Here is a 27,678-nt window from a genome sequence, read left to right as displayed (position 1 = left end):
CTCAGATGAGTCCAGATTTACTCTGGATTTCACCGATAGGCGTGCTTGCATTTGGAAGCGTGTAAATTAGTGTCATGCTAACGTTAACGTCAGACAGCATGACAGATTCGGGCGTGGGTCTACTGTGGTGTGGGGAGGAATCACCATGACTGGCAGAACGGACTTGCATATTGTTGAAGGAAGGGTCACTGGCACCGATAGTTCTGCCCTTTGCTCAACGTGCAGGTCGAAGTTACATCTTTCAAGATGATAATGCCCGTGCCCACCACGCTTGTGTCGTGAATGACTACCTCCAGCTTCACCATATTGTCCATATGGAGCATGTCTGGGACATGATTGGGAGACGTGTTCGTTGACGTCAACGTCAACTGACAACACTGCAAGATACGTCAACTGACAACACCGCAAGAATTGGCCGTGGCACTGTGAGGGGTGGGTCAGATTGCCCCACGATGAATTGTTGAATTTCTGAGGATTGGTGGAGCAATTACTCATTATTAAGACAAAAATCAAAAACGTCCATTTTTACTTTTGACAGTGTATCTCTTTGCGAGTGAAATGGGGCCGTCAGATAAGACGCCCATATGAACTGTTTATGTTCATGTCATCATGTGTAGGCAATTTGGCCTGTTATTAACATACACTGGTGATCTGTAATAAAAGCAGCAGTGCATTTCCGCAGTTTTGTATTGTTTCTGAATATCCCCTACTTTTTTGGAAGAGTATATTTTGTGTGCTCCACTTCCACTTTGTGTGATATACATGTTCCTTTTTGTGTGATATACAGATTATATTTTATGTTAAATTATAAACTAACCTCATCACTCTCCTGTAGATCAACATTACCATTCTTATCATCATCTATCAGAGTATGTAATGCCACGATTGCCTCATAACCAACTTTATCTTTCTGACATTGATCAAACTGATCATCATGTTCTTCACAATCTGAAAATACAAATTAACAGGAATGGACAATTAATTTTCAATCATCATTACCTGTAATCGCCAAAAAGTTCGTAATTATTTAAATTATGGACTGAATCGTGACAGGAAATGTTGTCAATCCTGTACACAGAAATTTATGAAATCTTCCAACACTAATTTCATGCCTTTACAATATCTTCAAACCAGAAATACACTTAATTGCCTACATCTAATATTTTGAACTTACATGTAAGTGCAGGTACCCTTTGTGAAACAGGGCTCCAGTCTATGAAAACCACTTAACTTAAACACATATTTATACATAGTCATAAACGATGTTTGAACCTGATTTAATGTGGCTAGCTCAAAATATTTTCAACATGTTCAAATTCATCTCTACGTTGACCTTGGATGCCAAGACCCTAACCATAATTTGAACGTACTTGACCCTACTGTAGTGTTTATCGTAGTAACATGGCACTGTGCTTAACACTATTTCAACCTAGTTGACAGTAATGGCACTATGCTGAACTACCATCAAATGAACTATAGTCAACTAAGCATGTGACTGTAAGATGTGGTCGCAGCTTTACTTTGGATTATCAAAATATTTGACAATTAGGAACTCTATTCATGTAGATTGATTGACAGTTCTCCAGTCAGTCAATTTCACTGCCAGTCAGTCAAGACTAGTAAATATGACTGAAACTAGAGCCCTAATACAACAGGTATTACATGTTGAAACACATAAATATCAAACTGTCTGATTGAAATAGAAAAATTAATAAGCTGCGTATCAAACATTGCATCACACATTCCGAAAACTTTTTTTTTTTGCACAAATAGCTAGACATGCCATTGTTTCCAGCTGCTCAAGTTACATGTAATTATTGAAATATTTTTATTTCTATTTTAATCCCACAAGAAATGTTCATACATCTGATAAATCAATAACATCACCATGGTATTTATCTGTTTTAATACAGAATGGATTATTAAATCGAAGTATTTCCTGATATAAAGCCATTGATTGTCATTTGTCCATGTCTTCATCCACTCTAATATAAAACTAAGATAACTCCTTTAATATTAAATTAATGAGGAAAATCAAACCAAAATATCAATGGTAGATAATCTGCCAGCGTTGGTTCAATCTGTTTAAAATGAAAACATTTTACCCAACTCTTAAACACACATTATTCAAGAGCTAAATCAGCCTATTGCAGTCTTTCTGTAGGCATTAAATGTTATATAAATTATTAATTAGACATTTATTAACATGCAAGGCTCTACAATGCGACTGAAACACTCGCATTTGCGAATGAATTTTGACAATGGCGACCAGATATTTATAAATGCTAGGTTTCTGGCGAGTGAACATATATCTTGAAGTCCCCAATTAACGCTATAGCTATCCGAACTTTTCTCCGTAAAGATAACGTAATCGGCAATGATCCCAGTCAAATGTCACTCTTGTTACTTTCCTGGTTTGAAATTGGGTCAATCTCATTGTCCTCTGCGAGGAAATTCTCATTGCGCATGCGCTGTATTTATCGGAAGTTTGCGAGACAGCTGACAGCATGGCTAGCAGACGAATCAAACCTATATCGTCTTACTTTACTAGTAAAGTAACTTCGTCTCGCAGTGAGTCTCAGTTGGGGAAAAATGATGATAGTCATGCTACTGACGCTACACCACCCAAACAAGCAAAATTACAAGCTTCGCCAACCGCCGTCTTAGTCTCGCAGTGAGTCCCAGTCGGAAAAAAATGTTTAAAACATCTTTTTTTATTATTATTATAGGACGACGAGTTATGTATGTTCACAATATAATTTAGCTATATCATACGACAAATTATTCTAATCTTTAGACTTGGCAACTGAAAATTTTGTTTGGCTAGTGGTTTTGAAAATTTACTTTGGTTTGCACAAGTAAGTTCAAAATGCTGTGTAGAGCCTTGTGACAAGACCATAATCAACCTCGATGTCTTCAGATGACTTTGATTTTAAGTAGATTAGAACGGTTCGGCCATTTAATGATTTAATTTAAAAATGTAGAAGAGATGCTTAGCCTCGAACAACCAGTACAGTGATTACATACATTTGTACAATCAATGCACACATCTTGTCAAACCTTCAAAGGCTAATACATGTATCTTCGATCTGAATATAGTAATTTGAATGAAATTTTCAATACATTCATTTTTCATTATCTATTTATGAACTATTAGAGCAAGAGCTGCCAGCCCTTTATCTAATTTTTGCATAATGTATCTGTAAGTGGTGCTGGCTTGTTCATCATCTGCATAGGATATCAAATAATGCGAAATTCACCATAGATGTATCTTTGTAAATACTGAACGGAATTCAACCATTTTTAAACTGATATTTCTTTTAGAGATATAAATTAGGAGTACTGTAGTCTGCAAGGGATGGAAAAATCACTTAAATGGGAATCAACAGCTTTAAATTCAGTTTTTTCAAAAAGGTGCATGAAAGTGTTTATCTTATCTTTAAAAACATTACCTCTCTAGCACAGATAATAAATAAATTTTACTCAACAAGAAATCTTCATTCTCATTATTACCGGTAATGAAAAGAATGTGTTTCACTCAAGTAGATATAATCATTTTTCTACCCCATTAACTCACTTGTAATATATTTTATTGTATCTCTGATCTTAGTAAGAGTTTTTGTGTACCTGTAGGGTTACCTAGTTACTTATAATACATGTATATAAACATCAAATACAATATATACATGATACCTACATGTATATTAAGCATATATATACATGAAGTACATTTAGATATACAAGTGTTATTTATATCTCTTGAAAGGATGTAACCCTCCTTGATTTGTGTTAAAAATACAAGTGTTGACTAAATTGAATTTGATGTAGATTTATGTACATGTACCTAATTATATTTGAAATTTTAGGTCAGCTTATGCACATTAAGATATATACGCTTAACACATTTCGTGATTAAACTAAAAACAAAACTAAAATCATATACGAATAATCAAAATTTAATCGTTTGGATCACTAATGGAAGAAATACATCAAATCAACCCCATTTAATAGCTAAATTAAAAGTGGAATTCAATTGTATTATTTGGCCTGTTCTATCTTTAATCAAAATAACACATAAGATCAACTCAATTCAACATGCTATTTCTACTCTATGTACATTTAATAAATTGTGTGTGTGTGTCTGTTATTGAGTGAGGTGGCATCATTTCAATCCCAAGCTTGTATGTGTGACACAATACTAAAGACACCCTCCTCTGCACTATCAAATCATTGAAATAAAATTTTACCATGTTAGTCCCAAAATAACCTAGTTTGTGTTGAGTGGATGTTCACCCCAATCTCTCTTGACAGAGAGAAAGAGGATGTTCTAAACATCAAGTCAATAAGATGTATTTCCTGATGTATAATTTCATCACTGAACACTTTATTATATGTATAATAACCACTTGACTTTATAATACATTGTATACTGGTACATGTATATAAACTACTTAAGTATAAAGATCTAAAAATTCACATTTAGTTGACATTCATTGACTCACAACGATTCAATAAGGAGCTGATTCAGAAGCCAGAAAGTCACGAGTTCAGCATGGTTTCCCTATGTCAGTGGTGAAAGACACTAAGAGTAAGACAGAGAGTCTGGCAAGGAACAGTGTCCAGTAAATTGGAAAGGCCAAAAAACAGGGGTCACATGTACACATTATATAATCACCCTTAGCAGTTGGAATTTGACAAAAAATATGTGGAAATGTCACTGTCCAAACAATATTTACTCCATAGCACAATGTAGCCTTGTTGATGCAGAAAAGTAAATTTAGGATGTTAAACCCCATTTCATTAATTGTAGTCTTGTAAAGATTTTGAATTTTAAAAATTTCTATATGAGATGCTAACATATGTTGAAGAAAGAATCAAATACACATATATACAAATTATATACATGTACCCGATATGTAAATTATCCCAAAAAATAGACTGATGTCAAATTTGACCTCCAGAAAGACTTGCACTATTTCTTATGCACAAATCATTGTCTACATGTAAGTCGAAAGAATGTAAAACAATTTATATAGAATGCAAGAGCTGATGTCTGATTCCGCAGGGGTTTGAGATGAACAGTACCTGCTGCGTTAAAAATTAAAGTACATGCATCTCCATGTAGGAAACAGGAATATATTTAGAAGGGTAAATTACGCTCTTCATTGTTTCCCATTTCCTTACCCACATAAAATGAGAAGGGCTAATGGGTCATTCTGTTCTCTCCTCCCGCCCTTACTCAAAATGAGAAGGGCAAATGGCTCATTCTCTTCTTTACCCTCCCTTACTCACATAAAATGAGAAGGGCAAATGGCTCGCTCTTTTACCCTCATTCCTTTACCCACATAAAATGAGTAGGGCAAATGGCTAACTGTTCTCTACCCTCCCTTACTCACATTAAATGAGAAGGGTACATGGCTCACTTTATTATCCCAACTCTTTACCCACATAAGACGAGAAGGGCAAATGGGTTGCTCTGTCCTCTGAACTTCCTTCTTAAAACGTGGATTCACACACTTGATAAAAAGCTTGTTCAGCTTCAAGTGGTGATCAATTATTTATAAGATAGAGAGTGATAAGAAAGTTAGATTATTGGTAAGATACAGGTAAAACAAAGGTTATGAACCGATGATAAGACAGGTTAATATACTACCTGTAGTTTATCACATATCAACACTAGGGAAAGATGACAAATCAAAATGTTTGATGACTAAAATCTTAACCGAATGAGTCTTTTAGCAGGCCAAGTTTAAAAATAAATCATATTACTGACGGTGTGGTGGTGTCAATCAGGGATATTTTTGAGTTTTCGGCCCTAACCCCCAATGAAAGATAGGTTGCAAGGCAATGAAACATATGCCCACAGCAGCTAAATAATGCATATAAATTTCACAAAGATCAGATGATAACTTTTGCTGTTAGTGTTCACAAAGTGAAACATGGGCCATAACTTTAGATGTAATTAACGGAAATTGCTGAAATTCAATAGGATTCTTTTATTTACTAATTTAAATGACGCAAATAAATTTCATACAGATCGGCCGATAACTTTTGATGTTAGAGCGTTCAAAAGGTGCAACAAAGTGAAACAAAGGCCACAACTCAAAAAGAAATTAACTGAAATTATTGAAATTAAAGAGGCTTCTTCGTCTCACTAATGTAAACAACATAAATAAATTTTAAACATAAAGAAATTGTGGATGACAGACGAACGGACAGGCGGGAGCAGCGGAAATATAGGTCCACATTTCCATGTGATATACAATAATTAATCAAATGCAATATCAAAAACCATAGTTTTATTCAACGTTTCGTTAGTAAAAGTACTTACTTCTTCAGGGATGAAGATATTGATATTGATCTGATCAAATCGTCAGTAACTGGTTGTGTTACCTGTTTCTCACATTTCCATGTGGGGTTTATACAATGCAGTAACCAAATGTACCTTGCCCTACCCTAGCTAGCCTACTAATTGGAGCTAATTTGTGTAGGTAATGATCTTTATCTGGATGATCATCAAAAATATTGATTTTGATGCAAAATGACCTCACCCTAATTACTGTACATTATACTGATCGGAGATAATTTTCGTACACGTACTATGTGTATAAGCTTATAATTTTTTATGTATTGGACTTTCATTGATTTTAATGGTAAATGTATGACTTGAGGTAGAAATTATTGGATATTTATTCATTGACTTGACTGCAAGCTAATGATGTATGTATTTAAGCTGGTGTAAGCGTCAATATGTATTAATAGGCTGACTAGATGGATATGTCTCATTAACTTGAAAACGTGACCTGTACGTGTTACGAAACGTCGTTACTAAATAATAGAGAAGTAGTTATATCCATATACCTTGTGTTGTGTTTTGTTATGGATGTATGTTAGTATATTTATCAATAAGCCAAATATTCCATTTATTTGTACTGACCTATCGTTTAATGATCTTGTATTAGAGATCTATATCAATATGTCTTTCAAGGCTCCAGAAGTGGAGTACTCAGATTACAAAGGATAACTATAAAAGCTTCATTCCCAATAATATTTCACCAGAAATGAAATGAAAAGGGGGTTTTACGTTCTGCTTTTCTTGTCTGACTGGACTAATGAAGACTGGATACTTCATCAGAAAGATAGGGTTTACAGGTTATTGACTTTCAAAAAACAGTGTTCCATGCAATGCACATGTATATAAAATAACGTGATGAACTGTTATGTACATACCCACCCTGCATAGGATGCACTTGATTTTTCTCTGGAATCCAGTAATACAACCTGACAAATTGTGGTCATGCCTGTAAATACCGTCACAGACATTGTCAAGACACAGTTTGTCTGGCACCTGTCATCTTGTCTGATAATGATTTGTCTTCTTTCTTACATATGATTTTATTGATATTATTAATACATGTCTATTACAAAGTTAATTAAGTTCATAATCGTGTCAGACATATTGTCATGTACTACTGAAATTTGTTATTTCTAGACCTGATAGAAAAGCATTATGATGATTAAAAGCTACATGTATGTAAAAGTATGAACTTATAATCCTATTTTATGTGTGGTTTATCTAGGTAATTTTAGTATGAACTTCTACATGCAATTATAAATCAATAATGACTTTTTAATTATAAAGTTTTATCAAAGCATTGTCACACAGTAGATTAGACCTAATACTTACTCTTTATAGTTCATAAAGCTTAGCAGACAAATGAATAATGAATGTTGTTGTTATCTATTTTATGTGTGATTTATCTAGGTAAATAAAGGAGGATGTAATGTATTTAATGAGTGTATAGCCTAGGGGTGGTGTCAAGACCTCATATCAGGTGTAATAAGATAATATCATGTTTAGTATACAGGTCCTTATGATTTAGATCTATATAATATATTTGTAAACACATCAAACAAATACCGATACTTGGGATATTAAATAATATGAAATGAATAAATAAGTTGTCTGTTTCAAATACAGATGTCATGTCATCTGTTGATGTATTGTTGGCATATGATTATTACCATTAATACAACTTTTATAATGAATTTTAACATCCTTTTTTTCTGCATCAACAAGTCTAATAAAGTCAGTTACATGCCATGTCATGTTATATGACAAAAATTTTGTCCGGACATCCGTATTTCAACGTAATCTTCACCACAGACCTTGGATTTACATCCCACACAAATGACAAGAAGATTTTCCTTGTCAGCTTTTTCTCTTCCTGCACTGTTGATATAGTGAAATCACGCTGGAAAATCCCCGGCAACTTTTGTCGCCAACAACAGGACCTTATTTTGGGTGAGACAGTGCTTAACTTACTGAGCAACCATGGCTCCGAATAATTGATGGCCTTAACCTACTTTCATGAATTTGGATCGAGTCAATAGACTGAACTCAACAAAAATGATTAGAAAATGACGAAAATTGCAAATGGTCTAAAACTCTATATTTAACTTTTATTCTGGAACGTTAGGTTTTAAGTCCACTGTTTTATAAAAAAAATCATCAAAATTTTAAATAGAGAACAAGTTATTGTATTACATAGCAACCATTGAGTAGATTACTTTACGCTTCTTATTTATATTACTCAACATAAAATCATCTTAGTCATCTTTATCCTGGTTTACCTCTATTCAACAGAAAAAAACAAAGATTTTTATATCACATGCAAGCAAGAACTACATATAACACGAAACATACGTTAAAAAAGGTGTCAAGATTACTACATGTATCTACCTAAATCTATTAATACTATAATTATTTGAGTAATCACTGCACATTCATTCCTTGATCTGCGTGGGGAGAGCAATATATCTTTTACTTGCTTAATCCATATTCCTGAAGCAATGGTCCGAGAAATCCCTCTCTGGCAATTGCTGGATTGACTTCTGATACTTTCGAGAAAATGTCGATCAACAGCGTGAGCATTGTAAGAGACTCTTATTACATATACATTGTAAGTCACTCATACAAAAGGAAGAATGAAAGCAAATCAGTTGATAATCATTTCAATTTTTCATTTGGAACATTGCGGCAAGATAAATTTAAAACATATTACATTTTGCCATTTGATTTACATACCGCGCAGGGGACGCTTGCGGTTGACCCCTCCCCTCCCCCCCCCACACACTTCCTGGATCCACAGGTTTGTCTTGTCGATTTTGTTTTGTGTGTAGTGAAGTCCTCCTGCCCTTACTATTAAACCCCTGTTATCTACTGTGTCCTGTGAAATCCTTTAACACAATGATGTTAATGACTATATAATAGTAATAAGTGATATGCTAATTAGTCACCACATGAAACGTGTCAGGTGTAGTATTATGAGTCTGTATTTAGTGTTAATTATATTGTACTTATACACGTAAAGGTCAAATAAACACCTTTCTTCCCACTTCACCACACGTCTGTCTAAAAATTTCTTGAAGAGATAATTTTGATTTTTCACAGACAGTAATTCAAAGTAACTTCCGGATAAGACACGGCGACAGGCAATTAGACAGCGTGGTATTTGAGGGCGTATGGATAAGCTCATTTGAAAACTTAAAGCAGGTGTTTCTTCAAAAAATTATCACAGGGCTTCAGATACTTGCATATATTAAAGGTTTGCAAGTCTTTCACCCCATATTAACTAGCTTTATTAAATCAAATATATTTGGGACTGCTCCTTTAATTAACTGTACAATCTTGAAAAAAAAAAGTTACTTTCTCAGACAGCTGAGTATAATTTAGAGGCTGGGCGTACCAGACTAGTAGTTCCATGTATGTATGAGCTTCTCAAATGAGATAAAGCGTGTATCTGATTCTGATAGCTCTGACATATATTCTTGTAAGCAATGATACTAGCTCATTAACCATTGCTACATGTTTGGTACTCGCCTCTCTATTCGAATATACTGACATCGGTCTAGAAGAATAACTAGTCAGTTGGATAACACATGCTTATGGTGTGCATATATGGACAAAGAAGAGAATGGACAAATGTTACAGCCTGTGAAAAATTCACCTACTTTGCATTGTTGACATAAACCACTAAAAAGTGAAAATTACAAAACTTATTAGCCTCAAAATGACTGAAGTATTGTGTTTATGAAACAATAAATCCCATTCCATTCCATTTGTAATTAGAATTAGTATTAATGATAAAAACAAAATATATATTTTCTGTTAGTTCAAATATCTCAAGAAAAATAAAGGAACCAAATGATCTTAATCGCTTATCGCATAGTAGCGCATTAATGATCTCACTTAATAAGAATACGAATACTGTACCTGAACACTTAATATTTGTAAAAAGATATTGTTATCACATCAGTGTCTGGTTCATTTCCCTATTTTACCTATATTCAGTGCCATAAATGTACAAATGAGCAAATCTAACTAGACTGGCCTCTACCGAAATACCAGTTATTATACTGTACTAAATTGTTTGGGGTTTTTTTTTAGTTCTTAATTATACAAGGAGCAGAAATCAGTTAAGCATAATTTCAACCAGTCTGGACGGTAAATCGAACCACAGTACAAAAAGGCACAGTCCTTACAGTGGTATAATAAATTCAGAAAATACAACAGAAAAACAGATATTATTAGTAAAATAATATTTTAAGTACATGTAACAACTGGAAACAATCTGAGTCTACTCTACTCTAATCTGTTCACAATACGCTCAAATAAAGATTCTGGTACATGTACATGTATCTGGCCAAATTAATTGTGCACAGGTCTTTCACAATGGGAGGAGACTAGAGAAAACCCAAGAGATTGGCTAAATGACTCTACTTCTTGTCATGTGCAAGCTTAGTATCGTAACCACACCACTTTACTCAATGACAGATCTTATAATATAAAGCGAAAGTGTTTGACCACTCGACTACTCCAGTAGTTTGGAAAAAAAAATAAGTTGAACAGATAATGGGGCTGAAGTGACTGCAACATGAATTTGCTAATCAAAATCGAAGTCTTACTGTATACATTTATAAAAGATAGGTTGCCAGGCAACGAAACATGCCCACAGCAGCTAAGTCATCCGGGCAGTAAAAAAGGGTTGTCACATATTTTTCTTTTGTCAGTAATGATAACATTTACAGCACAATATTTTGTCTCATGACCTTAAAACACTGTATAAATTTATATTAACATTAGCCTCTAGCTCGTTTCAAGGGCCATAACTCTGGCAGTAATTATCGGCAATTTATTTAAAATAAATAGGCGTCTTCGTCTCATTACCATAAACACCATGTTAATCTAGAGTCAATTGGATATTAACTTCACCCTGTAGAGTGTCCACAAGATTTTTCAACAGGGTTCTTCGTCTCATGGCTGTTAGAACTGTGTATAAATTTAAAGTCTATAGGATAGTAACTTTAGCCTCTAGAGTGTCCACAAGATGTTTCAAAGTGATCAAGGGACATAACTCTGGCAGTAATTATCGGACATTGGTGAAAATCAATAGGCTTCTTCATTCCATGACCTTAAACACTGTGTGTAAGTTTATAGTAAATCAGATAATAACTTTAGCCTCTAGAGCTTCCACAAGATATTTTTCAAAGTAATCAAGGGACATAACTCGGGTAGTATTTATCGGAAATTGTTAAAAATCAATAGGCTTCTTTGTCTCATGACCTTAAACACTGTGTATACATCTAAAGTCAATCGGATATAAACTTTAGTCTCTAGAGCGTCCACAAGCAATTGTGGGTGACAGACCGACGTACGGACGGACGGGGGGCGACGGCAATATACGACCACATTTAAATGTGGGCGTATAAAAATTCAAACACTATGTTATAAAGGTTACATATCAAGTCAAAATCTAAAATAAAATACAATATATACATTATGTTAGTGTGTTAAACAGCAATTTTACTAAAACATTACCATGAACTTAAAAATCATTACCTTTCCACTTTGGTGGTACTAAAAGAAAAGTAATAAGAAATTAATACAATAATTTTATCATAAATATTTCTTTAGACAAGTTGTTTACAAGTATTGAAAATGCTATGATTTTTTTAATTGAATTAGCTTAAAGTGGAAATTAGACAAAATAATCAACAGTTTAAGCTCTGATAAGGTACTTAAGCCAATATTCTTGAGTATAGTGGCGGACACAGTAGCCGAATGGTTCGACTGAATCAATCGGTGCCGATATTTGCCTAGTGTGTCCACTGTCAATGGGCTGAATGATTCGCCCATGTTAGGGTGACCCATGTACTCACAGAAATACAGTCCACCGCTGATAGTTCGAGACTACCACTGAAGCGTGCACATTCGCCGTGCCGAGACCAACTTTCTGACAGTATGATACTAAAAATAGCCATGGCACGTGCAATTCTCTACAAATCTATCAACTATTACAGCCGTAAAAAATTTATTGTTGACGATTTTGAATAGCAGTAAAATTAAGCTTCTTGGTTATTACAGCAGATTTAGAAATTACGTTTGTTTCATTTTTTAAATCGCTTTATCATTAACTGTACCGTTAAGAGCGGCATCTTTTGGTTTAGTACAAATAATATCTCTAAATCACTCGGGTTAGACAGGAACATGATACTAGCAGTAGTTTCATTTTACTTTTACAAGCTTCTTAAAACGATTGTTGAGCTACCTAACGTGCTTATTTCTAAATTCAATTTCTTGTTCTAGCTTTCTGTTATGTTTCGTAAAAAAGTAGTCTTGATTATCCCAACCTGTCAATCAGACGTAGAATGGTCGATAGACTGGTTAAGCAAGACTAATTTCAAAACAAGGGCACGTAACCTATCTTTTACTCAAAAGTGTCTGGATGTTATGGACGACTCTTGGAACCAGTTTTCAGTCTATTATTTATACATGATTAATGGTCATAGCTTATTAAGTACAACATGATCGTTTATTTAGTGACTATAATTGTGTGAAACTGATTTGAGGCGTAATTGTCGAGATATATGGAGATATTTATTTATGGTGGGTCACCCTACCCATGTATGATATATTCTCCTAGTGTGTCTGCTTCCCCGAAGCATTCGCTTGATTGTAGCATTCATAAGTCAATCACCACTAATATTGAGAAGTCAAATGATTGTTTGAAGACATGGTCACTGCCATGTTTAATAATGTGGCGTGAAAGGTGATGCAATCGACTGGGGAATCAGGTGAAGGACTCGCTTAATGTGTCCACTCATTCGGCTGCAATTAGGCATGGATTGATTCGGGCAAATCATTCAGCTAATGTGTCCACCACTTAAGGTACTTGCAATATTTTTGATTAATGGCCATTGTTCAACTCCTATACATTGACTGTAAACAAAATGTTACTTTGATAACCAACCAATTTAGGAATTGGGGTTTTAACTGTTGTATGTGAAACACATGGAGGTTTGTAAGATTCAATAATTTTGTAGATGAACATAATAAGTACATAATTAAAACTAACAGTAATAAACCAAATAAAAATAGATTTTGAAGGAAATGCAAACTGACTGAAGTCCAGCATGACTCAATCCAAAATAGGCCACAATTTTCTTCATTATTTAGATTACAAACCCATACACTGTACATGTATGGAGTTTCATTCATCTTTATAACAGTTCAATAGAATAGAATAAGTATATTTATAGTAGGCCTAATGTATATTGTATTATATCTAATATAAACGTGCAGCCACTATTTATATATGTACATGTATTCCAGTCCTGTGTTCAGTAGAATACAATACTCAAATCTATCTTTCAGTAAGGTATTGTATTCCTACAAATGACACCTCAGTGACCTCACTTAATACTGGCTTGCGAAGATCATGTGAAACCATCTATCCTCTAGTGCCTATAGAAAACTAACCTACACCAACCAATGTATTCAGGGGCAGATCCAGTAGACATGGTACAAGGGTTAATCAGCGAACTGGATGTATGAGATGTGTTGTTGACGTTTGGGAAAGTAGGACGAGGGGAAATGTGTAGGGAGTGAAGTGCTGTAAAGGGATAGTTAGATGTATTATGAATGGTTAGAGTGGCTGTGGTGTTACGGTGAAATACTATGCCGCCACCGTAACACCACAGCTTTATGATTTGTTAGACAGGAGTGATGTAATGGGTGTCAATAACTGGGTATGCTAGTACCGTCACAACGTAGCCGTGAAATATATATTGTGGGGGGGAAGGGCGGAAACGGAAAAATATACAATGTTGACAGTATGTGCCAGGCATGAGGCTGCGCAGACCGAGCGGCAGCTCGATAGGGAGTGTGTGGGAGGGTCACCCTCATAAAATTTTTTTTTTATAAATTTCAGTTTTCTGTAAGCAGTGAAAACACTATTTTGGCATTGTTTGCGGGGTTAAACCTAAAAATCACATTAATACACCTATTGCACGATATTGTGAAACTAGCTGACGAAGACAGCTCGGGCGGCGATTGTTCGACTCGGGGCTGCTCTGTCAGTATCTAACAAACGCATTTAGTTGGCGTACAACTTTTAAAAACCGAATGTCAGTATGGTATTTCTCACATAATTGGTTATCGCAAAAACAGAGTAAACTGAAAGCGAGTAATCTTGACTCAAACCTATAGTCTATAGCCTACTTACTACACTCGTCACTAGGCTTCCTATATTATTGTTTGTGGACGGTTTACTACTCAGTGATAAGCCTGCGCTGCAAAAAGAGGTCTCGCCTTTTATTATTAGTATAATGACTTCCTCATGTGCGGCAGGTTAGTTTGCTTCTAAAAACACTGTTTTCCGTTCCAAAAAATACAAAAGTAATTTTCTACCAGATGACCATGGTTCTTTTCACCGAGACTAGATAATTTCTCTCGGTGTAAGGATATAGCTATGGATAAGTTCATACAAGGTCAATAAATCCGCGGTCACTTCGGGTCACACTGTTGAGAAAATAAACCGATGGGTTTGTTTAGTAGCAAATCGAGCGTGAATCAACTGAGTTTGTACTGAAAAATTTTTGAGTGATATGTATGAACTGTCTTCACACATTCGGTTTATAATTAGCGATACACAGGTACAGTGGCAAGTGTTGTACTTCACAGACTGTTTACCTCCGAACTACCTCCGCACGAAATCCCCGATTTGGGTACTTGTTAAAAGAAAAAGAAATAGTACCTGTGCGCATGCCAGTAAAAAAAAACTAAGAGTTCGCGCATAACCCCCCCCTGCTCAGCTACATAATTTTTTTGTAAATCAACACTTTTTATGAGAAAAGTTTCTCGGCCGTGTGCTTTATCCTTTATCGTCAGATGTGAGATAGGATGGGCACTCAAAGCACGAGATAATGATATAGACATTATGTGATATCACAATTAATGCTTTGCATCCATGAAATTGAATCACAATGTCATTGTATTAATTCAAAATAAAAATTGACGTCAAACGAGGTGTTGAATTTCTCTGTTTAAAAAGCTCAATGTGTATGTATATACGCCAAAATGGCGATAGAGACCATGAGGGAGGGGGGATACATTGTCTCAGGAACCTGGCAACCCCCATCCTGCAAAAATTCCTGGATCCGCCCCTGGTATTCACTTCAAATCAAACCATCCCAAAAAGATATGTGACCCCAAGAGCTTTTCTACAGGTCTTCGCAAACTATGAGGAATTCGTCAAAAGGCCATTAAAAAGGCCATAGCCACATGTAGCCGAAGATCAACCAAACCAAGACTCCCAAATACTCCTGTAAAAAATGCACAAATTTGTACTTGAAGGCAAAAGTTCTTGCCAAATAAAAACTACTAATGAAGCAAACAGAAATACATAGAGGATATTTGTCGTTTTAGAGGGAATAACATATTTTATTTCATCGAGAAGCAAGAAAATATAAACGTTTTCTTGCTTAGAGATGAAATAAAATATGTTATTCACGACAAAACGACAAATGTTCTATTTATTTTATGATTTTACAATCATTTTAGGTAAAAACAACTAGCCAGTGGAATAACACTTTTATTTCACTGATAAAACGCGGTATTCCACTACTGATCATAAAATAAATATTTATATTTTGCCACCTTGCAGTTATGCCCCCATGTTTCTGAATTAGTTCTCTGTCCCTGTCTGGTGTCACCCATAGTTCTGACCCAAATCAATACAACCCACACATAGGTGTAATTTACCTCCTATCCCAAAAAATGAAATGAAGTGGGGTTTGACATCCTACTGTTCTGCATCGATTGGGCTAATGCTATGCAGTGTGTTATGACTATTATGAGGGAAATTTTGTCCGGACACTACAGCCTACTGTTATTTCGAATTCCAACTGTCAAGGGTTCTTTTACATGCACACCAAGGAGTACACAGGACCTATATGTTGTCCCTTGCCAGGTCCCACATAACTGAGTAAACTGATGTGGGGGAACCACGCTAGAAAAACTTTATAGGCCAAGAAATGGATTGAACATGGGGACCTCCAAGTTAATGAGGCAATGTCTTACACACTACGCCATCATGGATCCCATCTCCTACCCAAAGACACAATCCTAAATTTTAGCATTAACCTTTAACTACTATCTATATAATATAACACAAACATTTTTTTCCTTCTTTAATTACAACTTTTGTTTAAGTCAAGAACTAAAGTCATCCATTAATAAACATTTTTGTCAATCTGCCAGGCCAAGGGTGGCTTACCTAAATCGTCTAGCCTTGAGCTAATACCATCACGATCAGAAATAATTTCCCTCCTGCATCAGACAAATGATTGCTTACCAACAGGTGAAGTTGTTGTATAATGGTATCAACAAGTTCGAGAATCAATGAGTGGACTATTATTTACAGCTTTGTATTGACATTTACATATCTATAAATATTTACAATGTACCCATAATGTGACTTGCACATAAGGTAAGGGTAGTACAACAGTAATTTAGTAATGTCAAAAAATATGGCATCCTCCATTCCACATATGAAGATGATCAGAAAAATGTAGAAAACATCAAAGAATGAATATAAACAGAAGCTTGTGATATAATTAAGAATGGTATGCCAATTCCTTCTGATCGTTTGTATTATAAACAAATAGAATCTAATCTAATTTATTGAAATCTTTGTTTTATTCCAGTTTAGTTTCTGGTTTTGCTCCACCTTGTAGATGACTGAAAGGAGTACCGGTAATGAACAAGATAGTTCAAATTGAACAGGTTACTCCATCTTACTAATCTAACCAATTGTAACTGGATTGGATTCTACAAAGTGCACCAGCCAAAAGGACCGACTAAGCTAAAGATTTGCAAGAGTCTTTCATCCCATATATACCAGCTTTATTCATTAAAGTATACCTGGGACTGCACCTTTAAGTAAGCTATAACTTTATATACAAAGATATCAGTTTTGTTTATATTCATTTAGTTACAGACATCCTATTTGTTTTATCTTTGAGGATAAATTATATAACATGTACGTTAATTAAAAAAACATGGATGAAACAGGATTCATTTTAAATACAATTACAGGTATAAAATAACATATTATACATGTTCGTGATTACAATTATCAAGAACAAAATTACATGTACCATTAAGTGTGAAATAATCTGTATCAATTGTCTTTAAAGAGTAAGTGTGAAATAATCTGTATCAATTGACTTAAAGAATAAGTGTGAAATAATCAAATAAATCAATATCAATTGACTTACAGAATAGGTGTAAAATAATCAAATAAATCTTTATCAATTGACTCATTGACTGTTAAAAGTGTTTAATGGCTACAAGTCTTTGTATACATTAATATAATAAACAAATGCTGTTTTTACTCAAAATCCTGGCTTCAAAACCGTTTTGTGTTTACATGTAGGTTAGTTGTTGAAAATGTTTCTAAACAAAATCTAATCTACCTAAGCAACACATCTCCGGCTAATAAAGACTTAATTGTTAGAAAGTTTAATACTTAGAATGAATGCTTTTTGAAAAATACTTTGTTTGGACCAAACCAATTGGAAATCATTAAAGTTGGCAGCAATGTTGCTATCTGGGGAAAATGTATTCGCCTAACCATAGAAACAAAAATTCCCATGTGTCGGTCTGAAAATGACCATAGTATTGTTTTGACAAGGCGTTAAACCCCATTCCTTTACCTCTGAAGTTAAATCACTTACATTTCAATTTAACACTAAAGACTAGTCAGTACCATAAATAAAAGAGAGACTGAGAGAGAAATGGGATTTAATGTCTACTCTTCAAAAACTAATTTATTTTGGGACTAACATGCATAACATTGTATGGTTCAATTATATTTCAATAAATCACTTGCATGTACATCATGTAGGGTTCTTTAGCTGGTAGAGGAAACGGGAGGACCCAGAGAAAACCCACATGGTTGGATCAACTAACACTTACAAATGGTTATAGTGTATTTGGCCCAGTAAACAAAAGAGTATAAATTCCTTTTTTGCTGTTTAAAACAAAACTGTTAAATTCTCTGGTCGTTATTATTTGAGGAATTTTGAATCCATTCCAAACAAAATTCAGATCAGTAATTACAAGTGTGTATGATGAAATGAAAATTTGTTGATATTCGGCATCCTCTACAGAGAAAATACAGGTAAATGGGATATAGTCAAAACATACAAGCATTAACTACAATATTTGCTAAAAGCTTTTTTATCTGAATGAATATCCAAGTCAGGAGATTATATACTGTTTGTATTTTGATTTTGTTTTCTTAAGTAAATAGTAAATAATCGATTTGAGTGCATTTTATAGCAGGTAAGCTACATGTATGAAATATTTCATATACTTTCCTAAAGTAAGAGAGATTAAGTTAACAATATTGGTTTTTTTAAAACAATTTTCAAATCCATCACAATTGGACTATTGCCAGAAAAAAAAAGTTAGCCAGTTTGTTATCTTCTTGCAAAATACCTGATTATTATCAGTAATGCGCTCAAGTTACTTTTGCATAACATATTTTGGTTAACCTCAATTTTTTCTTCTTTTCAGTCCTACTTGTAAGCCTGGAAAGTTATTTAAAAAAAGTTTCAGAAATATATACTGCTTTTATTTTTAACGTTACCAATATTCTGCCAACTCAACCTTGCTATACCTAGCCAAAATTATAAAACACATATGTCATACTGTACATATAGATCATTATCTCAATCAATCACACTTTCTTTATTGGTAAGGTCACAAAATTGAAATTAAGAATGCACTGTTGACTATAAGGTTTGTTACACACATCTGTCATGGGTTCAGACACTCTGAGGTGTAGGATAAGCTGAATTCTAATCTTGTGGATTTTTTTCTAGTTGTGGTTTTTTTTTTCCCTAGGATCTCCAGTTTCCTCACACTTCTAAAGATCCCACACATGCATCTTATTCTTAGTTCTGATTAATGTCAAATGAACATTATACCCCATTCCCCCCTCCACCTTTCCCTCTCAAGGTGACCAATAAATGATTGAAACCTTAAGTTGAAAGTTACATCATATGTATTTTTTATAAACTAGATATCAAATAAAGTAACCTTGTTGAAGACAACAGTAGTTTATATCAACATCTACCCCACATTTTTACATCAATGATAAAAGGGTTACATGTGCAGCTGAGTTTCATACAGATATATAAATTCTATCTTAAATGTCTTCTTTACTATATACTACACCATCTGGTATTTCAATACAGTTTGACTGCAGCTGTAGAATATATCAAGGAAGCTTACACAATATAATATCATAAAGTCCAACAGCTTTATGTCTTATTAATGGGAGTCATGGTGGCTCAGTGAGTTAGTCCCTAGCTTGCTAACCAGGATGTCTCACATTCGCTCCCAGTGTTGGCAGATACAGTTCCTCAGTATTTTCTGGCATGGTTTTCCCTTGTCATTAGTGCAGGACAGAGGGCCTGACAAGGAACAGTGTCTAGTCATTCAGATGGGATGAAAAACTGATGTCCAATGTACACATTGTGGTGCACATTATAGAACCCTTCACAGTTGGAATTTGAAGTAAGACGAGGCCATTATGCTGCTGTCCAGGCAAAATTTCCCTTATAGCACACTGCATGGCATATGGCCATCTTCATTTCATATTCCTAGCCAACATGTAATCTTTTTACACAGGGGAGTGGTCACATATTATGCAAATCATACAATATGCAATTAATTGAGGAAAAGGATCATTTCTTTTTTAAATTTCTTATAATCCCTTTCAACATTCATCTTTTTACATCCTTATTTTTTTCATATCTTAATTTTCTCAAGGTTTATCATATAATTTCTTATTTTCACATTATGTACTTTTATAACTATTTTCATTTAAAATAAAATAAAAATGTCCTTATTTTGCTACATGTATACTGATATCAAGTGAGTAATATCTTTCTTTGCACATACAGTATGTTATTTCATGTACAAGTACATGTATACAATTTTTCAATTTTCTCATAAATATAATTTCTTAGTACATTATACATTATGTACATCATTATGTATTTTTCTCTCCTGTAATTATAAGTACCATATCTACCATACCATATTTGGTATTAATTCGTTATGTCCTTTGTATTCCCGAATAGGTAACATTTTTCCTCATTGATTTTTTATATCCTCAGTCAACTACTGTAAATATATTTTGTCTCCTAATTTAAATACTATCGAAAGTATACTCCACTGCATTGTTACTGCATTTACCAAACTTATATAAACATCTACCGTACATTGATATAATATGTTATACAGATGGACATGTAAGTATCAAATTGTTTACATAATCCATAAAGATAGGTTGCCAGGCAACGAAACATACGCCCACAGCAACTAAATCGGCCGGGCAGTCAACAAGGGTTGTCGCATACATGTATTTTTACTTTTTTCAGTAATGGCCATAACTCTGGCAGTAATTATCGGAAATCGTTGAAAATCAATAGGCTTCTTTGTCTCATGACCTCAAACACTGTGTATAAATTTAAGGTCAATTGGATATTAACTTTGGCCTCTAGAGCGTCCACAAGATTTTTCAAAGTGATCAAGGGCCATAACTCTGGCAGCAAATATTGGAAATCGCTGAAAATCAATAGGCTTCTTCGTCTCATGACCTTAAACACTGTGTTATTGAGTGTATAAATTTAAAGTCAATCGAATATTAACTTTCGCTTCTAGAGCATCCACAAGATTTTTTGAAGTGATCAAGGGCCATAACTCTGGCAGTAATTATAGGAAATTGCTAAAAATCAATAGGCTTCTTCTTCTCATGACCTTAAACACTATGTATGAATTTAAAGTCAATCGGATATTAACTTTGGCCTCTAGAGCGTCCACAAGATTTTTCAAAGTGATCAAGGACAATAACTCTGGCAGTAATTATCGGAAATCGCTGAAAATCAAAAGGCTTCTTCATCTCATGACCTTAAACACTGTGTATAAATTTAAAGTCAATCGGATATTAACTTTGACCTCTAGAGCGTCCACAATATTTTTCAAAGTGATTAAGGTTCATAACTCTGGCAGTAATTATCGGGAATCGCTGAAAAATCAATAGGCTTCTTAGTCTCATGACCTTAAACACTGTGTATAAATTTAAAGTCAATTGGATATTAACTTTGGTCTCTATAGAGCGTCCACATGACTTTTCAAAGTGATCAAGAGCCATAACTCTGGCAGTAATTATCGGAAATCGCTGAAAATCAATAGGCTTCTTCGTCTCATGACCTTTAACACTGTGTATATATTTAAGATCAATGGGATATTAACTTTGGCCTCTAGAGCGTCTACAAGATTTTTTGAAGTGATCAAGGGCCATAACTCTGGCAATAATTATTGGAAATCGCTGAAAATCAATAGGCTTCTTCGTCTCAAGACCTTAAACACTGGGTATAAATTTAAAGTCAATCGGATATTAACTTTAGCCTCTAGAGCGTCCACAATCAATTGTGGGCGCCGGACCGCCAGACGGACGGACGGATGGGGGCGACGACAATATATGACCACATTTAAATGTGGGCGTATAAAAATGGCAATAAATTGTTGCTTGGAGAGATGCTACTACATACATGTACATTAAATTGTTCCTGGTAGAGATGTAACCCATGATGGTAAATAAATGAATATTAAATTGTTCCTGGGAGACTGGGAGAGATGTAACCCATAATGGTAAATACATGGAATTGCTTAAACTAAGATAGTTACATTCCTCTAGATGATATATCTTGTTATAAATTGTTCAGGAGACAGATTTTGACCCTTGAATTGTTTCCACTGAGATGGTTATACCCCTTTAAATCACTGATAAATTGTTTCTGCAAGAGATTTACACCTATATTGGTAGATCACCAATATAAAAACTATTCCTGTACATCTTTCATTAATAACCATAAAAGTCAGAGGGCCTATCAACCTATTTCTATATCTCTATTCTATTCCTGAATTTTATTACATCTTGCGCTGCAATGTCAATCAATGTACCTTACTACCTAGCATTCATAACCTTCCCTTTGGCGCCATTTCTCAGTACATGAACATTGTTCCACTTCCCATGTGTAGACAAGAATTTGTGTACAGGACAATCTGGATATAATGTGCTTTACATGTATGTATACATGTATGTATTCATACACAAAATTCTTATTCTCCGAAATCCCATCTCAAAAACGATTAACATCTCACAGAGTAACACCACACTTCTCATTCAGATATCTGCTTTTTCAATGTACATGTAAATGAATGTCAAGGTTTAGTTTGGTACCTTACAATTTACTCAGTAGGGTTATCAATTAAGCAAACAAATAAAAATATAAATAAATACACAAAATGTTCTGCTCTGACTGGGCTAATTAGAGAGAGAGAGAGAAATGGGGTTTAACGTCCACTAGACACAAACTAGGTCATTTCGGGACTAACATATGGTTTAATTTTTTTTTTTTTAAATAATTCGCTTGCGCGTAGGGGTCTTTAGCAGTGGGAGGAAACCGGAGGACCCGGAGAAAACACACGAGGTTGGACAGGCGACTGGGCTAATGAAGACGGAATAAATATACAAAACTATATCAAACATTAATACATGTACTTATTAATAACTGGGGTTGTTGAATAGCACTCCAGCAGAGAATTAAATTAAAAACAATGAAAAAAACCCAAAGATACAGGAAGTTACATGTACCTGTAGACAAATTTGAGTACTGAGTCAAACCACGACACCTGAACCACTACCTGTACATACATTGTACATTGAATCTCCACTTTAATGTTTATTATTATATTCCATAAAATTTACATGTTTTACAGAATTGTTTAATCTATTATGGAATGAATGATATTGGGATCCTGTACATGTATGTAGTTGATATGTGCTGCCCCACCCCCCTACCCCCACTCACAAACTTACAATGTAGATAAAGGACTCATATTTCCATACATTAAAATTCCTGGTTTCAATAAGCACATATTATTAGATTAAATTATAACACTAATTCCCAGGTACAAAGACAGATTATCTTGGTATAATTAATTCCAGACAGTTATTTTCTTATAATCAGGATATTATACATATATTTACATTAAAAACACATACGACATGTCTAACTGAAATTGGCATACATGTACATACATTATATGTACATCAGGGCTTCATTTTTATAAAAAGTTCGAACATAAAAAAAAACACCCACAGACGCCCACTGTAAAATTTTGCAAGAGCTACATCTGAGTGGAACTAGAAACATATCATTGGTAGGCAGACAAAGTGATGTATCATCAATTTATTCATTTTAATATTTTGATGGTTCTGGGAGGCGGGAGATGTTGAAGTAGCAGAATTCAACTTTGGCTATAGTATTAGTGACATTGTTAAGAAAGGTCACTTCGTCTGCACAGGGGGATCACGTGGCTAAGTGGGTAAGACGCTAGCTCGCTAGCCTGGAGGTCGAGTGTTCGATCCCTGCATTGGCCGAGAAAGTTCATCCAGATTTTCCGGCGTGGTTCTTCCTTGTCAATGATGCAGGACGGAGGGGCTGACAAGGAAAGCTGTCTAGTCGTTCGGATTGGACGAAAAACCGAGGTCCCGTGTACACATTGGCGTGCACGTAAAAGATCCCTTGGCAGTTGGAATTCGATATAAGAGTAGGCCGTAGTGCCGCTGTCCGGGCAAAATTTCCCCCATAGCACACTGTATGGCGTATGCCCGTCTTCATTAGCCCAGGTTAGGAGCAGAACAGTAGGACGTTAAACCCCATTTCATTTCATTTCATTTCGTCTGCACAGCTACAATATGTGGTATCAAATTAACCAGCATGACCCCGTGAATGTTTTAGTCCATCGAATTTGGGACCCATGTGAATTTGGATCCTGAACAAAGCCGGGTATCCTGCTAGTTATAAATAGACAAATTCAATGAAAAATCAATACAGACAGTCTTGCCTTGTATGGCTTCCTCAAAATTATAGAAATATACAATTAGCTCCACAGTGTGTCACTATATAATGTACATACATGTATTTTCAGTGGTTATATAATCTACAGGGAGACACGCTGGCTCAGTGAGTAAGATGTTGGTTGCTAGCCTGGATGTCCTGTATTCGATTCATCAGGATTTTCCAGCATGGTTCCCCCTTTGTCAGTGGTGTAGCTCCCTATTTCATTTCTGTATAGTACATGTAATTCTACAGACCTACATATAACTATATATAAGCTACATGTATAGAAAGCTGTAATACAAGCTATTAAGAGATTACTGAACATCAAATTGCAATATATCACAGCTCATTAATCAATAATTGTTCTGCTAGTCAAGTCAAGATGAATATTTATCACATACCAAGAACCAACTGGTTAAACTGGCATGTGTGTGATTTCTTACATTAAAACTTATAGACTATATTGCACGCTTAACAATTCTTATTCACTTTAACCATAAACCTGCTGTTACCAGAACCATAATCTTAAATCAATCACCTTCAAATATTTATTGATTTACAGTTTCATGCACATTTCATTTTACCAGTCAGCTTTACTGATGTATGAAACTATATCAGAAAATACAGCCAAAACAATATTTAAAAAATAATGTTAATGGCATGCATACAATGTAAGCAATAAACAGAAAAAATCGAATAATTTGAAAGATTCACAATTTTGAGAAATAAACGGATGTAACAAACACAATTAAAATATTGATCATTTGACTTCAATTGAATCAAATGAATTAGAAAATAGAATATTTGAATAGACAACTAATTTCCATTATCTTTTCGATGAAAACAAAAACGACATCACAATCACATATGTAGGGAGAGAGAGAGAGAGAGAAATGGAGTTTACCGTCCACTCAACACAGACTAGGTCATTTTGGGATTAACATATGGTTTAATTTTATTTCAATAATTTGCTTGCGCGTAGGAGTCTTTAGCAGTGGGAGGAAACTGGAGGCCCTGGAGAAAACCCACGAGGTTCATAATTAGGGAGATATTGCTTCACCTTTCTGCAATACACTGTATTAAATCACTTCTATTTTATTATAAATTATTCCAAATTCTAACAAATGTCCACCACATTACAATTATTAACATACATGGTACAAGTATATTAAGCTTACATGTATTCCAGTTCTACTTATTATACATTCAAAGCCAAACGATAATGTATTCCACATATTTTAAACTGGGTTTTCTTTAGGGCTGTCAAAAAATATTATATATCGATATACATGTATTGCAATATGATTGTTCACGATACACTGTATCAATATATTTTTGCTGTATCAATATTTTCTACTTTTATTTTATATTCAAATGTTAGCTAGACTGTTTACAAAGGCTTCATAATCAGTCACATTATTTAGGTTTTGCAATAAACATTAAATCCAAAAAGACAAGACCAAGGTTGTAAAATCAATTAAAGTGAAATGTGTATTCACATAATCAATCATATTAATAACATTATAGGTTTTGCAGTAAACAATAAGTGTCTAAGGCCAAAGTTGTAGGACCAATAAAACTATTCAAAATAAAACTGTGTTTTGTGATAAACCCTGACTTTATCGAAATATTGCAAACATGTACATGTATATTGCGACAAAAAAACCGTATTGCAATATATTACGATACTTGAACAAAAGTATTGCAATATATATTGCAATACTTTTGTTCAAGTATCATAATATATTGCAATACGTTTTTTTTGTCGCAATATACATGTACATCCCTTATTACGATACAAATCGTACTGAGACTGTACCATCTTAATACTTTGACTCACATATAATCCCTGGTTTGTATTGTATATTTACATATATTGCGGGGATAGCATAAAGTTTAAGGCTGGTTGAAATTAAAAACTGATCTAAATGTAGCAATGCAGCAGACCAATGCAGTCGAAAATGGTAAGACATATAGGTCTATTTTAATAGAGGTGTTTGTCATTATACCTCAATTGAAGATGGTTAATGAAGATGGGCATATACATGTACGCCATGCTGTAGTGTGCTACATGAATAAAGGAATGATTTGCGACATTGGGTGGATGTCTTCTTATAAATTAAGAAGATAGATCAAAATATTTCAATTCTGGAATAGACTTTACTTTTAACTTTTAAGTCTACACGATTGACTGTAAAAGAAGAATACTTTTTGCTGTGCTACTGCTAATAAAAACTGGTGTGCTGACATGAAAATCCTATTTGAGAAACTCTATCTGTCTGAATACTACAGTACATGCATACTAATAAATAGGAATGTAATGTAAATGTAATAAAATCAGAGATTTTGCCAAATGTAGCAGTCATGGCAGGTTAAATTAAGCAACTCCCCCAAACTCAGAACCTACTGTATTGATTTACCTGTCTTCTTTGCATAACACGTCACTGAAATAAACAACTTTACTACTTATATCAATAGTTGTGACACTATAGTGTTGACTTGTAAATTTACATGTACCAAATTACCAATCATAACTGATCGGCAGTGGGTGATTTTGTAATGGTATATCAATAATAGGATTGAGTCTTTAAAAAAGGGAAAAACCCATCAGTCATTCCCTTTAATAGAGATTCACATAATTATCTTATAGAAAATTATTTAAAAATGCATGGTAGATCTAGGCCTAGGAGTTGGGGCATGTATGTCACATGTGTTCTGTTTAGTCTGACAACTTATTTTTATAATTAATTCAAAAAGACACTTGACTTACCATATACAATAGGTCCCAGATCAGAAGTTCCTTCGGGGAGATCGCCTACCAGTCCTAATGTTCCAGAACTTCCTACACAAACACCTAATAATAGGGACAACAGAAAAGTCACATTTAATGTCATTTGAACCGATAATGACAGTGTCATCGGTGTTAGAAAATTCACACTTCCAGGATTCATTTTCGTTGTCTACAATACTTAAAGACGTCAAAATGAAGTTAAAACTGTTGATGCATGAATCATTTATCACTTAGACATCTCGATTTTCTCAAACACCTTTTAAGGAAACAAATATTCCGTTATATTGTGTCACCGACTGCATCGACTCCAATGTAAATTCATGGCTTCCCTCCAATGGTTTCCTCATGGGTTATTTACTGTTACCTTTCCTCCCCCTGAAAATCCGTTTTACATTGAAACAGATATTTAATAAAAAGTTTCTTTATGATGGTGTTTCCAAACCAAATGTCGACATACGTCGTGGTCTATTAGAAATATAATGAACAAAGGTGGAAAAGTTTGCTAAAATATTTTCTTTCATTTTCATATTGAAATTAAAGTACAATATTGTGGAGCA

At 34.4% G+C, this 27,678-nt stretch overlaps 1 protein-coding gene and 1 long non-coding RNA gene across 6 annotated transcripts in view; one reads left to right on the top strand and one right to left on the bottom strand.

The window, feature by feature from the left end:
- The window catches only part of LOC126830353 (stromal interaction molecule 1), a 68,859-nt gene extending 41,244 nt beyond the window's left edge, over positions 1-27,615 (bottom strand). For 4 of the 5 annotated variants that reach the window (XM_050560732.2, XM_050560733.2, XM_056103081.1 and 1 more), the window contains exons 1-3: positions 27,101-27,615; positions 11,903-11,920; positions 818-948 (exon numbers count right to left, since the gene is read on the bottom strand). In XM_050560732.2, the coding sequence (XP_050416689.1) occupies positions 818-948; positions 11,903-11,920; positions 27,101-27,281 (330 nt within the window). In that variant the 5' untranslated portion in view covers positions 27,282-27,615. The remainder of the gene's footprint in view (positions 1-817; positions 949-11,902; positions 11,921-27,100) is intronic. The other variant, XM_050560731.2, reaches the window with a different exon arrangement.
- LOC130014140 (uncharacterized) lies at positions 16,660-19,185 on the top strand. The gene is made up of 3 exons (XR_008789150.1): positions 16,660-16,832; positions 17,050-17,284; positions 18,926-19,185. It is a non-coding gene; the product is annotated as an uncharacterized LOC130014140 (long non-coding RNA).
- Positions 27,616-27,678: the final 63 nt, after the last annotated feature.

The sequence above is a fragment of the Patella vulgata genome, chromosome 8, assembly GCF_932274485.2.
Source record: "Patella vulgata chromosome 8, xgPatVulg1.2, whole genome shotgun sequence".
Taxonomy (NCBI): domain Eukaryota; kingdom Metazoa; phylum Mollusca; class Gastropoda; family Patellidae; genus Patella; species Patella vulgata.
Note: the sequence above shows the minus strand (reverse complement) of the source record. Positions and strands in the feature narration are given on the sequence as shown.